At 39.5% G+C, this 17,700-nt stretch overlaps 1 protein-coding gene across 5 annotated transcripts in view; it reads left to right on the top strand.

Moving 5' to 3' along the window:
* The window catches only part of si:dkey-220o5.5, a 68,829-nt gene that overhangs the window by 27,039 nt on the left and 24,090 nt on the right, over positions 1 to 17,700 (top strand). For 4 of the 5 annotated variants that reach the window (XM_087265310.1, XM_087265308.1, XM_087265311.1 and 1 more), the window contains one exon: positions 10,110 to 10,243. The exons of the other annotated variant lie outside the window; for it this stretch is intronic. In XM_087265310.1, the coding sequence (XP_087121436.1) occupies positions 10,110 to 10,243 (134 nt within the window). The remainder of the gene's footprint in view (positions 1 to 10,109; positions 10,244 to 17,700) is intronic. 5 annotated transcript variants of the gene reach the window in all.

Consider the following 17,700-nt stretch of genomic DNA (forward strand, 5'->3'; position numbering starts at 1 on the left):
GTCTCGCGCGCACACGCCCCTACTCAGATACGTCGCTCACTCCACCCCTGACACCCCTCAATGGGCCTGACACAGACACACACACAGACACGCACACAACGCGCTGCAGATGTTTTGGCCCCAACGGCCTTCCATACTGGGGCGACTCCCCTCAGATTCAACACGCATGATCACGTTCAACAAATTTGCTTAAACTAAGCGTTCTAAAGTATTACTGTATTTCACAAGGATTCTGACACAACAACGCAAAGCATAAGCTTTCGTTGCGTTTAATGAGGAAACACGCTAAACTTGGACGGCTCATGCTGAAAGGTAGAGTAATGCCCTGTCTTTGACAGCTCGCGACTTCAACAGAGACTTTCTGAGTTCAAGTATATAAGACACCAATACTCCGATTTTATTATGATTAAGATTATACTCTTATTAAAAGTCTACCGTTTAGCCTAAGCAGCGATTTTATGACCCTAAAGCAACACCGAGTCAAGAAATGCGGAGGATTTTCTTTCTGTTCGCCATGCGGTATCAACTTACAACAGAAATCGAAAGTTAAAAATGAAACACCCGAAATTGCATGAAACTCTGAATAACCTGTGATGCAACTAATTGTTTTATACTGGAACTTGCCTTCAAAAAGTGCTTCCTTGGATTTATCCACATTTCTTGCATGTTAAACACACGTCCACCACAACAGGAAGTAAAAAAAACCTGCAACTGCGTAAATTTTTTTTAACGCGTTAATTATTTAAAATTAATCGCATGCGTTAACGCACTAATTTTGACAGCGCTAATATATATATATATATATATATATATATATATATATATATATATATATATATATATATATATATATATATATATATATTAATATTAATCTGACCGGTTAAGGGTTATTGGCTATTTGGGAAACAAGCAGGGATTGTTAAAAAAAAAATTATTATTTTTTTTAATGCAATAAAGCGAATATCTTAGCCTTACCCTGGGGTTTGTTTGCCCTCCATCTATGCTAACAGAATATATTAACACTAGCCTATCTTTTTTTTTAATCTAGCTATTAATTTATGTTATGTAACTAGCTCATCTGATGTTGCATAATATTTACATAGCACGTGGTTGTGCTTTCTGCAATGTCGTCTTTTCACAGTGAGAACGCGGCTGCTTCTCTTGTGCACCACCAGAGGGGGCCGTCGCCTGAATTCCAATCGGACTCTTGGACTCAAAAAGCGATTCTGCGTGTCACTGATTGCGGTAGAGGTGGTTCCCTTCATCTCAGTGCATTTAAACCACACTTTCACCCTCTTTGAGTGTGAAGTCTTGATTTGCCCAGCAATCATTACGGAGCGTTTTCCATTCCATTCCTGCCTGATCTGTTTACTGAACTCTAGCCCGTTTCATCAACTGTGAATGTTCTCTGCCTGCCCCGAACTCTGCCTGTTCAATGACCTGATTTCTGGTTTGTCCCACAGTTTGTTATACTTGTGTGATTGTGCTAATAACACTTGCAAATGGATCCAATGGCTTCTGACTCATCACAACAGAAGACTTTGCCAATACAGGATCCGGCAGCTGTAGCACATTTCTCAACCGAACTATCTGCTCAAGCCACTCAACTAGCACTCCATCATCAGCAGCTGACACGATTACTTCTCTCGCAGAGGAATTGGTGAAGGCCATGCAACAGCTTCTTACACCCAACCCGGCAGCTTCGCCCTTTGTGCCAGTGCCAGCTCCCACACTAAAGACTGCTCCTGGTGCCCCAGCTACCGTAAGTCCTCGATTAGCCTTACCTGAAAAATTAGATGGAACACCTTCCCGCTGCAAGGGGTTTCTACTACAATGAAAACTCTTTGTTAACCAGCAGCCCGCATTAAATCCCACTGATACAAGCCGAGTGGCTTTTGTATGCAATCTATTAACAGGAAGGACATTTGAATGGGCAACAGCGATCTGGAAAGATACCAAAGTAGTTACTTCATCATTGAAAAATTCCTCAAGCAGTTTCGGAAAGTGTTTGAGCATCCTGCTGATGGGAAAAGCCTGAATGGTCAACTTCTATCCCTCACACAGGGACGAAACACAGCTGCAGACTATGCTCTTACCCTCCGTACTCTCGCAGCACAAACCACATGGGTGGAAGACACCCTGAAAATACTTTTTCGTCAGGGACAGACCACCAAATTGCAATCAGAACTGGCTTGTCGTGATGAGGGAAGGAATCTGAATGAACTCATTGAACTTGCCATTCGCATCGATCACCTCATCCGAAGTAGGAGAAATTTATGGTCCATGTTCTGTACAATTTTTGAACATTCCCACGATGAACCCATGCAACTAGGATTCACACGCTTGACCCAGGAGGAAAGAGATCATAGGTTGCAGAATCATCTCTGCCTGTATTGTGGCCAAGCTGGACAGGTCAAATCCACTTGCACCGTACAACCTCCTACTTTTTCCCATTCGATGAGTCCCTCTACTAGTCTCTCATTTTTCAGTGTACTCATTCCTGTAGCGATTATCCACAACAGTGAAAGTATTAACACCACTGCTTTTATAGATTCAGGTTCTGTAGGTAATTTCATAGCCAAATAATTCGCACAATACCGTAAACTGTCTCTCAGCACTTGTGATTCATGTCTTGCAGTGGAAGCGCTAGATGGTAGCCCTGTTGGAGAAAGAAGAATTCGTAAAAAAACACAGGAATGCAGTTGCAATTTGTGGTATTTCACACTGAAGAAATACAGTTTTACATAATTGACTCAATTGACATAATTGACTGGGTCTGCCCTGGTTACGTCATCATAACCCTCACATTTCGTGAAGAGAAGTGCAAATTCTCAAGTGGAGTGATTCCTGCATTACTCGTTGCATATAACCCATACAAAATATTCCTATCCGAGCTCTAACATTAACCATCTTCCAAAAGATGATCAAATCCCCATTGAATACCATGATTTACTCGAAGGCTTCAGCAAACAAAAAGCTTCTTAACTCCCTCCACACCATTCCAGTGACTGCACGATTAAACTGATTCCTGCCTCTGTACCTCCTAAAGGACGAATATTCCCTCTCTCTCAACCCAAATCGAAAGCTATGGCAGAGTATATTGAAGAGCAGTTGGCCTAAGGCTTTATCTGACCCTCTACTTCTCCGGCATCTGCTGGATTCTTCTTTGTAAAAAAGAAAGATGGCAGTTTACGACCCTGCATCAATTATAGAGGACTGAATGAAGAGACCATTAAGTTCCGCTATCCCTTGCCCCTCGTTCTTTCTGCATTGGAACAGTTAAGACAAGCCAAATACTACACCAAACTTGATTAACGCAGCACCTACAATTTCATCCGTATCTGCGCTGGAGACGAGTGGAAAACATTGTTTTGATGTGTCCAGCACAGGAGTCGGGCAGTATTATCCCAACGCCAAGGCAAACCAACTAAGATGTATCCATGCACCTTATTCTCCCGTAAACTGACCAGCAATGAACGAAACTATGATGTGGGGAATCTTGAACTATTTGCGATGAAACTAGCTCTAGAAGACTGGTGACACTGACTGGAAGGGGCCACTCATCAATTTACAATTCTGATAGATCACAAGAACCTGGAATATCTTCGCTCAGCCAAATGATTAAACCCAAGGCAGGCTCTCTGGGCTCTATTCTTCACCCAATTCAGCTTTACAATTCTTATTTTCTGGCCTGTAGGTAACCTTAAAGTGATGAAGCAGTTATTCCCACCAAATTGCTGCTTGCTCCAGTGCAGTGGGACAGCCTCTCTGAAATTCAGGAAGCCAACCAAGAAACTTCACCTCCGAGAGGGGTCTGGTTGCAGACCTGGTGCAGTGCAGTCTGGGCTGCATCCAATGCTTTTTAATGGGCTCACATTACCCCACCCCTAACCCTACCCGTCACAGTGACGACACTAGCTCCATTTGAGTGCATTGTGTCTGACATTGCATTGCTGGGTTATGCAGTCTCAGCTTGCATCATAAAGGCTGCATCCAGATACTATTGCCACCTCCTCCAAATTGCCTTGCTAATCTTACCTTTGCACCCATCAATATACGTTTACGATTATTGGCGCACATTCACGACACTTCAAGTTCAGGTCATCAAGGTGTCACAGCAACTCTGGAACTAGTCACATCCCGGTTCTTGTGGCCAGCTCTTCCTAAAGACGTGATCACATACATTCAGAACTACAATATCTGCCAAATAACCAAGGCTTTACATCAGACCCCTGCTGGCCTATTACAAGCACTGCCCACTCCTCAACGTCCATGGTCTCACATTACAGTGGGCTTTATTATTGATCGACCCTTATTACAGAACAACACAGTCATCTTGACAGTAGTCGATCGTTTCTCCAAGGCTTGTCGTTTGATTCCTTTACCCAAACTACCCTCTGGCTTCGGTACGGCTAAAGCATTGTGTAATCAAGTGTTTCAGATCTTTGGATTACCAGCCGATATTGTATCAGATTGTGGTCCCCAATTCACCTCTCGGGTATGGACAGCGCTCTTCAAGAACCTCAACATTATTATCAGTCTCACATCAGGGTATCATCCTCAGTCTAACGGACAAACTGATCATTTGAATCTAGAAGTCATTCGCTTCCTTCGCTCCTACTGCTACCAACGAAAACATGAATGGAGCCATTCTCTGATGTGGGCGGAGTATGTGGAGAATTTGTTGATAAAACCCGCTACAGGCATCACTCCCTTTAAATGTATTCCGGGCTATAAACCCCCTTTATTCCCTTGGTCGGGAGAACCCACAGAATTACACCTCTGTCACAGACTGGTTACAACGCAGTGAGAAGGTTTGGAATCAAGCTCACACACCTCTAATGTGATCAGTCAGGTTAGGAGAATGATACCGCACTCACACTTCTCAAACGATCCAGGAAACGGGCCTGGGCACGGTACGGATTGCATAGTGTGAGTAGGCCCTTAGAGTGTTATAGGGGGAGAACATTACTTGACCCTTCCTCATCCTAGTGGTTTTCCTTGGAAGGTGACAGAGTATTGATGAGAATGGTGTTGACAGGAGTCTTCTATCGGGTCTGAGTCGTTTGTTCCTCACAGGCCAATCATATGCGTTTAGAGCCGGAAAAAGAATTGAACCTTTCATCTCTCGAGTCTTCCTGTTTGAGTCATTCTGTCACGTGATGAACGAATGACTCAAGAACTAGAAGATCGGCTCAGACTGTGTATTTTGGTTAAGATTATATGTGACTGCCAGTGTAATGTGAACGAACCACTGACATTTGAAGACATAATGAGGTGAGCTAAACAAAGACACAACAATAGCAATTATTAATTATTCATAGTTCAAGTTCATAGACAAAAGAGCAGGGGCCTCATGTATCAACGCCGCGTACGCACAAAAACTTTGCGTACGCCAGGTTTCACGCTCAGAATCGCTCACGTTTGGATTTACTAACAATGAACTGAACGTGGGAATGTGCGCAGGTTCACGGCAGCTTTCTGGCAGGCGTACGCACATTTTTTGTGCGTGTCTGTTTTATTTCCATTGGCGACTCCTAGAGGCAGTTGTGTTAAATTCTTCTCTACAAAGTGTCTGATCCTTGCAATGGCAGCTGTATGAGACGGGTTCATATAGTAGGTATGTAAGATTTCCATACCATACAGTTGACCAGCTAAACATTAAAGCACAATTTGCAGCGGTCGCCTGTTTTCCCAATGTAATCTGAGCTATCTACTGCACGCACATTGCTATAAAGACACTATCTGAAGATAAATTTGCATGCGTGAATCAGAAACATTTCCATTCAATAAATGTGCAAATAAAATATGATGCACAAACTTTTTAATGATTCCTACTTGTCTTTCTCGTGATAAATAGTGGGCAAAATCTGATATGTAGCGGGAAAAAAAAGAATAAAGAATTCATCAGACGCTGGATTCGAACCGAGATTGTGCTCGAACGTGTCAGTACATGATCATATGCTTCTTATGAGGTGCGCCACTGACACTGCTAAGGGTACTGCAACATTTTACAGATATAAACCACACTATTTCTTTTTTAAATGCACTCAGTGCGATGTTCAGACCCAACTGTGTTAACCGTATCAGCTAAACTCTCCCACTCTATTTTTTTCTTTTGTTGTTAATTCCGGAGAGCAAACTTGCAAATAACACCGCTTTTCTCCGTTCTACCTCCGAAAGCAGCACCTCCAATTCACATTCTGTTCAAAGTTTCTCTTTTTGTTTGATTTTGCCGTTGCTTTTTCGTTGGGTTTTTCCATTAGCATAGTCATTAGCATATTCATACGGGGGAGGAGGCAGGGAGGGGTTTTGCGCTCGTGCATGTTGCGCTCAGTTTCACGTTCATTCGGATGTACAAAAGAATATGCGTGAGATTCGGCGTACGCAGTGTTTCATACATCTGAATTTTTTTCTGCGTACGCACATTTACAGCTTTGTGCGTACGCAATGTTTTAGTAAGATTTCCACGCAAGTCTTCGTACATGAGGCCCCAGGTAAACATAGTTATTTTCTCCTTTTTATAGTATTCTATTTATGACTTATCTGTCGTGTGATCAACTTGGGCTTGTTTTAGATGTGTTTGGAAGCAATTCGTAACATTTTAATAATATTTTGTCAAATTGAACCAAATGAACGAAATGACTCGAAAAAAGATTTGTTTATCTTGATGAACGAGACTCAAATCCGAGTCGGTAAAGTAGACATCACTGTCAGGCTGTGTTAGGAGTAATGGTTACAAAAGTTATGTATTAAAGTAACATATTACCTTTTTCTATAACGTAGTAGTGTAAGGCAGTACTAATACATTTTCAGTAATATTTTACTCGGTACATATTCAGTAAAGCGTGCGTTGCAAAAAACCTTTCGCCTGCAAGACATTAGCAAATAAAAAATAAAAAACGCATGTAAATACTTTTTCCTGTTTGTGGTTAGTAAATAAGCATGTGTTGTCATTAATCTCCCTCTGGCTTTTGGAACTTTTTACTTTGAACACAGAATGATTTCAGCCTTTGAGCTCAAGGTCCGAGGCTATTAGCTCAGAATAACAAAATAACAGGCGAGTGGTCAGAAGGCAGGCAGCAGCGAGGGATAAACAATAAAACAAATAAAACAAAGCAGGGGTCAAAACCGGCAAGACAAGGAAAGGAAAACGCATTGTATTGTCACATAAACAGATAAAAAGACTCAGCAACTTCTGTGTGTTTGTGTGCTAACTTTATAGTCCATGTAATCAGTTCATGAGTGGCTGTAGCTGTGTCTGTCTGCAATCATGATGATCTAGCCCAGGTGTGTGAGTGGTGCGTGACTGGATCTTGTAGTCTATTTAATGGCGGATTTGTAATTTTATGCAATGTGAATGTTCTCCAGCGATCTATGATTGTTAGATAACTGGTGATCAAGACAAAGTAGCAACCCCCCATCCGTAGTGCGGAGGCGAAATAGTGGGAGGGATGCCTGAGAGTGCCAGGACCATGCAGTGGAGGTGTACCTGGAGCGTAGAACTGCACAGGGCATAAAGTGTGGCGCTTCGGAGGGCCTGAAGCATGGAGCTGCGGAGGGCCTGGAGTCCTTGGTTCAAGAGGCACTGGTAGTACATTCAACCCCAGTGGATCAGGAGGCTTTGATTCAAGAGGCACTGGCAGTTAATCAAACCCCAGTGGATCAGGAGGCTTTGGTTCAGGAGGCACTGGCAGTTCATTTAACCCCAGCAGGTCAGGAGGCTTTGGTTCAGTGGGCACTGGCAGTTCACTTAAACCCAGTGGGTCAGGAGGCTTGGTTTCAAGAGGCACTGGCAGTTAATCAAACCCCAGTGGGTCAGGAGGCTTTGGTTCAGGAGGCATTGGCAGTTCATTTAACCCCAGCAGGTCAGGAGGCTTTGGTTCAGGGGGCTCTGGCAGTTCACTTAACATCAGTGGGTTAGGAGGCTTGGGTTCAGGAGGCACTGGCAGTTAGTCAAACCCCAGTGGGTCAGAAGGCCTTGGTTGAGAAGGCACTGGCAGTTCATCCAACCCAATTGGGTCAGAAGGCTTTGATTCAGGAGCTATTTGTGGGGCTCTGGCCTTTTGTGGGACTCAGGTGGTGGCTCTTGCAATAACAACTCTGGTGGTGGCAGCAGCTCTAGCAACTCAGGTGGTGGTGGCCATTCTGATGACTCAGGTGATGGCATTTCAGGAACTATGGCAGGAACAGATTCGTATCATGAAGCTATCTTGTGAGCTGGTGACAGATTGGTGATTACCATTGTGTGAGCTGGAGGGCTGGTTGCGGCGACTTTGTGAGCTGGCCGACTGGAGGTGGCCATCTTGTGAGCAGGAGGACTATAAGCGGCCATTTTGTGAACTGGAGGACTAGAGACCGCCATTTTGTGAACTGGAGACGACCATCTTATAATCTGGCTGTAGTCTAGGCTGTTGAACAGGGGACAGGAGTACAGGAGAGGCTAGCATAATAGTATTACTGGGTTGGGCAGCAAGCCCTGTCGCCAGCAGGTCTTGCTGTTTATGGCTGTTTATTGCTGTTTAATGCTGATAATTTCTTACAGTAGTTTTGGAAAAATATATATAAAAACATAAAGTAAAAAATATATATTAATAAAACTTATGCAATCTGCACTCCGAAATAAAAGTGAAAGACTACCACCTGGTGGTTCAAAGAGAAATATTATATATATGAACTTTTAGATGCAAATGAGATACATGCACAATATTCGACTATTAAAAAAAGGATAATAATAAATGCAGTCATGCATGTGTTTTGATCACTAAAATGCTGGTGATTGACACCTTTACAGATATCAAAAATGTTTTTTTGATGCAAAGTTATTTATACAGTACCTTACACCGATTAAAAAAAAAAAAAACTTGGGTAGGCCTATACTATAATAAAGAAAATCTTCTCTAAATGTAGAACTAAATACATTGATATGCTTTGAAATACATGATGAATACTTATGACACATGAAAGTGTAAAGCCTGCAGCCCACAACAAATGTGGAAAGTTATTGCGTGTCATATTTAACAAACCGTTTACTGCTAATTTGATGTAATTCTGCTCACATGGATGATTGAATATTATTCAGATGATGTCATTGCGCTGCTGTGCCATCAGCCAATCATTGCATTGCTGATCATGATTTCGAGGATCGATAGATCTGCCCTTCACAACAAATGCAGAAATCTCAGATCAGTTCATCTAGACATGTTAATCTGATTCGCGAACTTGTTTGCAGAACCAATTAGCCAGAGATCACTTAACAAGATTAAAAGATCCAGGATCTGCCAAATCATCTTAGATTATTTAAGCGAGGTACAAAGAACGGACCCCTGGTGTGTGAGTGGTGCATGACTGGATCGTGTAGTCTGTTTATTGGCAGATTTGCAGTTCTATGCAATGTGAATCTTCTCCAGTGATCTATGATGGGTAGAGTGCTAGTGATTATGACAGATTTAATTGTCAATGTCGAATCATATTTTAATTCAATGCTGAATATTCAACCTCAACCAAAATGTTGATTCTGATAGAACTTCAGCAGTGAATCAATGCCTCTCTGCTATCTGTGTTGGCATCACCTGCAGCTCATTGCCAAAAGTGGAACGGTAGAGCATGAGAGTCTCTAAAAATTTCCAGTAACACCAAAAAAACATTCTGTAGTCACATTTTTGAACATTTGGCACTAGGGGTCTACATTTGGCAACACTGGCTGGCAGTGTCTTTGATTAAAGCATTCACATCTCGCGCATGTGCAGTAAGGAAGGATTGTTCCATTATTCATGGGAGGCCCCCTGTTTTGAAAAGAAGCAATAACATTAAAATCTTAACTGTTATCGACACATTTTACATGTGATAGAAATTGTATATGATTAATATAGGCTTCTTGGCATTAGTTGGGGCCCTAAGCAGTTGCTTATCTCATTTATTGATTGAGTCCATCCCTGCTAATCACTAAATAATTAATTAATCTGGTTCAATTCTTTCTCATTAATGTTATATTTAACAAATAAATGGCTTTAAAACATAAGAACATAGTACATTTATTTAAGACATCACAGCTAATAATTCTGTGTAAATAGCTAATTGAATGTGTTCATGTTTTGTTTATTTAGATGAGGATGCAGAGTACATGATTATGAACTGTCCCTCTGGAGGGCCCAGTGATATCATGGAATCCATTACGGCTAAGGCTCCTTTGACAGAGGAAGCTTTCTCACACATCTCTACCGAACAACTGAAGCCAGGGGTGAGTCCAGCCCTCCATCTATTTTGATTTCATTATTTGATAAAATATCCCTGAAAGATTTACTGACTAAAATATTTTGTTCATCAATGAACAGTCAGGGCAATCCCATGCAAGACCAAAACTCACAATGACTGTTAACAGATAATTGGCAATTGGGGCTACTAGACAAGAGGGTGGCTGAAGTCTGAGACAGCAGTAAGGGAACAGAGAAAACAAAGACTGAAAAGTTGTGGGAGAATGTCGGAAGCTGTGACAGGTCACAGCTGACCTGAAATCAGGAAGGGGTGAAAGATTATGTCGGGCGGAAAAAAAGGAAAACAGAGAGAAGAAAGATTGACTTTGCAACAAATAAAGAAAGACAGAAATAAAAAAAGCAAGCATGAAAGAAATATTATGAGCTAAATCTTGCTATAGAGCATTTTTGTCCCAATGTATTTCCTGTTTTACATGTTTAATTTTTATAGCTTCCGACAATCCAAAAAGATATAGGTGATATATAATAAGGTGAATTTATATAGGCTATAGGTGAATTTAATAGGCTAAATTGCCCATAGTGTATGAATGTGTGAATGTGGCAACCCCTGAGTAATAAAGGGACTAAGCCGAAAAGAAAATGAATGAATGAACGGATAAATGAATGTTCAATACTGTTAGTTAAGCTAAGGACTGTGTTAGCTTACGGTTACACATTAAATAGTTTAAATATATAATTGTCCTCCCCTACTTTGTTTAATTAAATAGTTAAAAAAGTTCATGATACAGTACTTGTTCATAACCCCATTACACATTATGCACTTTAAATTATTCATTTAGCTATTGAAATGATGTTGCAAAACAAAGATTTTCAAAAGTACATTTTATATGAGCATTTTTATGGTGCGAAACAAATATGAAAGATTCCAAACAGAAAATATCGAGAGAAAAAGATACTCCGTAATTTTGAGTGGGTCTCTAGTTGATGCTAATTGATTATAGTTAATATTGCTGTTGTTTGTTGCATTTTATTTTTTTATTATATACAATTACATATTTTAACTGTTATATATAATTGTTACTTTTAAAAACCACAAAACCGAACAACTGAAGCCAGGGGTGAGTCCCTAACCCCAACCGTCATTGGGGGATAAGCAAATCGTACTAAATTGTACGAATTAGATCGTACGAATTCATACGAATTAGCCACTAAATGAAAAAGTTACAAATTGCCGTGAGATTGTGTTGTAATATCTGTGAATAGTTTGACTATATTCATATTAGACACAACAGGCCTATATGTAAACTCCAATGCCATGACAAGATACAGATTTCTTTTCTTATTGTTGTCATTATTTTATTCACTTTAAATTCAAGTGGCTCACAACATAAAATTGTCATGCACAAAGTGAGCATTATAAACATAGCTTTCTCAGTATGATGGTTGTGCACTAATTTCTTCTGTTTGTGGACAAAACTGGCACAAACAGAAGAAATGATAAGAATATTTGAGCTCTCTAATATACGCTGCTTGTGTGCAAATTTTCTCACGCTCTCTCAAATATGCAGATTATATGCAGACTCACAATTTGTGTCTTATGTTCTGCCTTCCTTTCGTGCTTTTTGATATGATTTATATTAGTGCACTATTTATCAACAATAACCACAATACTAAAATAGACTTACATATAAAAAATATTTATCTAATAAACTATAACATTTTTGGCTGTATGTTATATGATGAGATTCCAGTTTCAGATTGATGTTTCCAGTTTCAAACACTTAAAGACACAGACAATAGACGTTGTAAAAAATACATTTTATTTTTAAAACGTTTATTAAACATTTAAAAGGTGAACCATACCAATCAAATAAAAAAACATTTAAACAAAAATATAACTAACGCAAGCAGAAATGTAACTAATAGAAAATAGGGAAACACTTGATAAGTTATTATAGCCTACTGTACTATTCACTCTTCAAATAAACTTCACTATTAATCCCTCTTTATTATGGCAATTAAAATAAAGTGAACTAGTTATTGTTGACTTCCACATTGTTGATGAGATTTTGGAGGACATTTTCCCTTTCACTAGAAAGGTAATCATTCATTCGGCTTAGTCCCTTTATTAATCCGGGGTCGCCACAGCAAGTTTTTACACAGCGGATGCCCTTCCAGCCGCAACCCATCTCTGGGAAACATCCACACACACTCTCATACACTATGGACAGTTTAGCCTACCCAATTCACCTGTACCACATGTCTTTGGACTGTGGGGGAAACCGGAGCGCCCGGAGGAAACCTAAGCGAAGGCAGGGAGAACATGCAAACTCCACACAGAAACGCCAACTGAGCTGAGGTTCAAACCAGCGACCCAGCGGCCTTCTTGCTGTGAGGCGAACGTGCTACCCACTGCGCCACTGCGTCACCTAGGAAGGTAATCATCTGAAGAGAAATACTATGGGCCAATGAATTGGCAGTGGCAGTGCACGCAGCTGGTAGCAGTCACAATCAATTGTGAATAAGAATGTCAGCGTCACTCAGCACATTTTTTGCTTACAGAAACCTCACATGCAGACTGAAAGAGAAATTTTGCCGTCGTCCTCCGATTACATTAGAGAAAGGGAAAGAAAGTTGCCGTCTTCTGAGAGGCTGATTTTTCCCAGTTCCAGTGCGAGCAACAGCATGAGAAGCAACAGTCAAGCTGGGCTTCTCTCGTCCCTGGGCGTTTCGCTGGACCAATACTTCAAGAGCGGTGCACATAAAGCAATTATCCTAAAAGAGCAACATGGTCGTGCAGCGTGTCTTTTCAAAGACATTGTTCAGATTGTGCATTACTGGATGCGATAGTTTTCTGTCCCTGGATGATGGACACGAGCACTGTGTTGCATGTCTGAGGGTTCAGCATGTTAATGCGGTGCTCGAGGGCAGTGCATGCCATCACTGCGATGGCACATTTGTTGTGCAGCTAAGCTTGCGGCTCACTCTTGCAAAAGGGCGATGCACCCTGTTGCCCCTGCAAGTACTTTTTTTGGGGCATTTTCTTTTTGGTATTGATCTTTAGGAAATCCCTGTAGGCAATGATATCATGATAAAATGTGGCAATAAGCTTGTAACTGTACTGTACTTTACACAGTGGCCATATTCATCTATGTAACCACACCAAAACAACATTACATTATACCAGACACTGCAAAAAGGTCATTCACAGCCACTAGACTTTTCTGACAGGGGATTTGAGTGTCATCGAGTGACAGATAGAAAAGTATGTTGTGGGAGGAAAAGGAGATGTGTGTCGCCTCCACCATGATCGCTCAGTGTTTGGCTTCTTTAGAGGCTAATATATGTGTATTATCCTCCTTCAGGGAACGTGGGTTACCAACGTAACCGCGACGTTCAATATGTTCACTATGTTATATAACTGCCCCCTGCTTGTCTTTTTTTTGTATTAGAGCATTGTGCTTGCTGTTAAGGAACACTCCAGTGTCACGCGAGGTATCATTCATTCACTTGCGATAGCCATATCTGTATGGACTTTTATCATTTATAGAGGAACTATATGTAATGCCACATCTATTTATTCCTAATTGTCATTTTGTTGACAATTAGTGGCTGTTATGTTTGTGCTATTTGTGTTATTTATATATTTATATGTTATTTGTTTATTTGTTGTTTGAAAATTATGAATAATTAAGATTAATAATATTATGCTGTTATTATTATATGTCACATACAGAGGGGGTTGGTAATATGGATTAGCTCCACCTACTTACCTAATAGCACACGAGTGATGGGTGATCAGCTAGCAGGAGAAGCAGGCTTTTTTGACCATGATTTCTTTGTGATTATTTGGAGGACAAAATAAACAAATTTTCAGTTATAAATGCTTGGGCACATTATTAAACATCACTGCTCTTGTCAATATGGCTCCATACTTACACAATGATGTCGGAGGCCATAATAACATTTTAACACAAGTTTGCTTTCAGTTGCATAAAACTAATTTGCACTTGGTGAATATCACCTTAAATGTTACCTGAGCAACCTCAAGGTAGGAATGCGCAGTAGCAACTTCGATCGCCACCCAGAGCGACAGGCAGACACAAAGTTGCTGCTAGAGTGAATGAGGCATAAAAGTGAAGAATGACTTGTCAAGAATTATGTAGAAGTGCAAAGAACAGCAAAGAGATATGGCTGTCTTGCTTTTTGTTGCATTTATGTGGTTTGAAGCTGGTACAAAACTACAGAGTGACATGGGGAAAATTTGCATGATGCATTCATATAATGAAAGAATATTAAGAATAATAAATTCAAATGATAAGTGAATAGGAAAGAAATGACATAAATAACAGTGTTCCATCCAAAATCATCAAAAACATGTACAGTATTGTTATAGTGAACTTTAAAAATACCCAGAATACAATTTACTAATTTCTTAGAAAGTTTGAAATAAATAAAAATTTGATAAATAAATAGTTGATAAATAAAATAAATGTCTTTATTTTATTATGTTTTGGCCTGATGTTGTGATCATGTCCCTAAAATTAGAGTCAGCAGCAGCCCAATGTAGTAAACCAGATAATATTTTACAGAATAGTATCATGCTAATGAATTATACTAATTCACAAGCTTAAGACATAGAAGTTCTGAAGACAGATCACAAGCTGAAAACATAATGGAAGCCCTCTTGCTGTGGCAATCAAGAGGTAATTTCAACACAATCTCACGGCAATTCGTAACTTTTTCATTTAGTGGCTAATTCGTATGAATTCGTACGATCTAATTCGTACAATTTAGTACGATTTGCTTATCCCCCAATGACGGTTGGGGTTAGAGGTGGGGTCAGGTGCCACGCCTCCTTTTTAAAATCGTACCATTTCGTACGACTGAACTCGTACGAATTCGTACGAATTAGCCACTAAACTGGCAAAACGTAAAATACTTACGTTTTCTCGTGAGATCAGGCTGGTAATTTGGCTAGAGGGCCATGACAAATGACACCCCTTCGGCAGTAAGTCAAAGATCCATAAAGTTTCAAGTGTTTACATAGATTATCTATTTCTTTCAGAACGAGACCATTGTGCCAGTCGCACTGGGACATTTCAAATGATATCAAACAGGATGAAAAAGTCTATTGATATAGAACATTTATACTTTGAGATGACCATTTTGTGTGAGTTAGGTAAAGGGCAGAGTTTGTGAATAGAACTGGTGCTGGAGGGGGTCAAATGTAAATGAAAGAGAGGAGTGAGCTTTTATTGATTTTTTTTTTTTTTTTTAAACATGTTTTCCAATTTTTTTTTTCTTGCAACACTTTTGAAAAAAAGTTGGAACAGTAAAGCATTTACCATTATGAAGTATTGTAATTTTTTTCAAAACACTTAAAAGACATTTAAGGACTGAAGTCATCAAGTGATGAGGACAAACTTGCAAATAACACAGTTTTATAACACAGCAATAACACAGCAAATAACAGTTTTTCTCCGGTCTACCACCAATAGGAGCACCTCCAATTCACAATCTGTTCAAAGTTTTGATGGCTTTTGCCATTGCTTTTTCATTTGGCTTTGCCAAAGTAGAGTCATTACCATATTTATAGGGGGAGGAGGAAGGAAAGAGTTTTGTGCTCGTGCACTCAGTTTCACGTTAATTCACATGTACAAAGGAAATATGCGTGGGATTCCGCGTATGCAGTGATTCATACATCTGAATTTTTTTACTGCGTATGCACATTTTCAGCTTTGTGCGTATGCAATGTTTTAGTATGCAATCAACGCAAGTCTCCGAACATAAGGCCCCTGTTGATTGCTGACAATCACTGACTTGGTATGATATAATCTAGTGAGTAAATCAAACTTCCTTTACATTTACATTTAGTCATTTAGCAGACGCTTTTATGTATAAGCAAGCATGGGGTGGCCTAATATTTCTTAAAGGAAATTAGTTTACAATTATATCATCTAAGAATCAGAACTGGCAAGAATGTGTCCGTGAACAGATGGAACTGGCCAGCATACTGACTAAGCGACTTAGGGTAAACGATGAACCATTAACTGATAATAAGAATTTATTAGGTTAATCAATCTAAATTAGACCAAATCACAACCTATAAGGTAATCAGCTTAAATTGGATTAAATTAAATTAAAATTATCAGATTCAAAGCTGGAAACAAACTAAAATAATTTCACAAATAAAAAATTTTTTTTTCACATATGCTAAAAATGCTAACACGCATTTAACCTTCACCTATACCATTAGTTCCATCATAGGACTAATAGATGGACCCTTACACAATCCTCTGCCCATCTTTGCTCCTAAAGAACTAGACCCTTCTTTTGCTGATTTTGTACCAAATCATAATTACAATGACTAGTTGACACCTGTTTTAAATAACATCAATATTTAACCAATTTTACCTGATTACTAGTTCTAAATTGCTTCTTTCCCGACTTTTTTTTGGAATGTATTTCAGGTTTGGATGACAGGAAAGAATGTATATACACAAATTAAATGAAGTTGACCAGACGAAACATGAAATCTTTTTATACTTTCTTTATTTTTATTTGCCTTTTCCATTCTGTCCCAACTTTTTTCTAATTTAGAGTTGTAACAAATTTACTTTGTTATCTAACAATGCTTCTTGAGGTCAACAAGGTCTTCTTACTTTCTCTCTGGTATGGCATTCCTCCTCTGATGTCAGCAAAACAGTAGAATATATTTAACCTTATCGTTTTTATATATGTATATTAGTTATATATGTATATTAGTTATATTATGTATAACTTTGTTTCCGTAATGATTTCACTTTATTTTGTCAGCAATGTTTCATTTTAAGAATTAAAATTTGCAGCTAAAATGTTCCTTTAAAGACACCACTATACTTTCTTTGATCTGTTCCTAAAAGCTTACATTTTTCTATTTCAAAGCAGTTAAGTACAATAGGAAGTTTACCTAATTCGAGAACCCTTGATGAAATCAAGTTTGTTTGCAAAAGATGGAGAGGGGATGAGGAGGACAGGCCTTATCTTTAACAGGAAATGCCATGTTTAAGCGAGAGGCCGCAGTGTGATTGGTTGGAAAGGAAATGCGTGTTTAATTATGACTGTGTACGTGATAGAGAACAGTGATGGAATGATAAAGAGACTGATTCAGGGACTGATTCAGAAGGGAAGGACGACTGATGGTGCAAGAAGGATCTCCTGGGAGATTTGGGAGGAAGTTACCAGTCAAGATTGAGTGGAAATTTTGAGGTCTTATGAACATGAGCACATTTAGCCCACAGTTTGTGCTGGGCAACTAAAAAAACATTGTTTTTGGTATAACAATGTTTTCCAAACCATATGTTTTTGTTACAGAAATGGCTGGCTTTGTTAATGTTGGAAGATTGTTTTAAAGGTTATTCATCTTTAAAGGTCCTTTCAACTTAATTTTTTTGTCTTGAATTGTTTTGTTGATCATCATTAACATCATCAGTGTCTGTTT

This window comes from Danio rerio, chromosome 8 (genome assembly GCF_052040795.2).
Source record: "Danio rerio strain M-AB ecotype USA chromosome 8, GRCz13ab, whole genome shotgun sequence".
Lineage (NCBI taxonomy): Eukaryota > Metazoa > Chordata > Actinopteri > Cypriniformes > Danionidae > Danio > Danio rerio.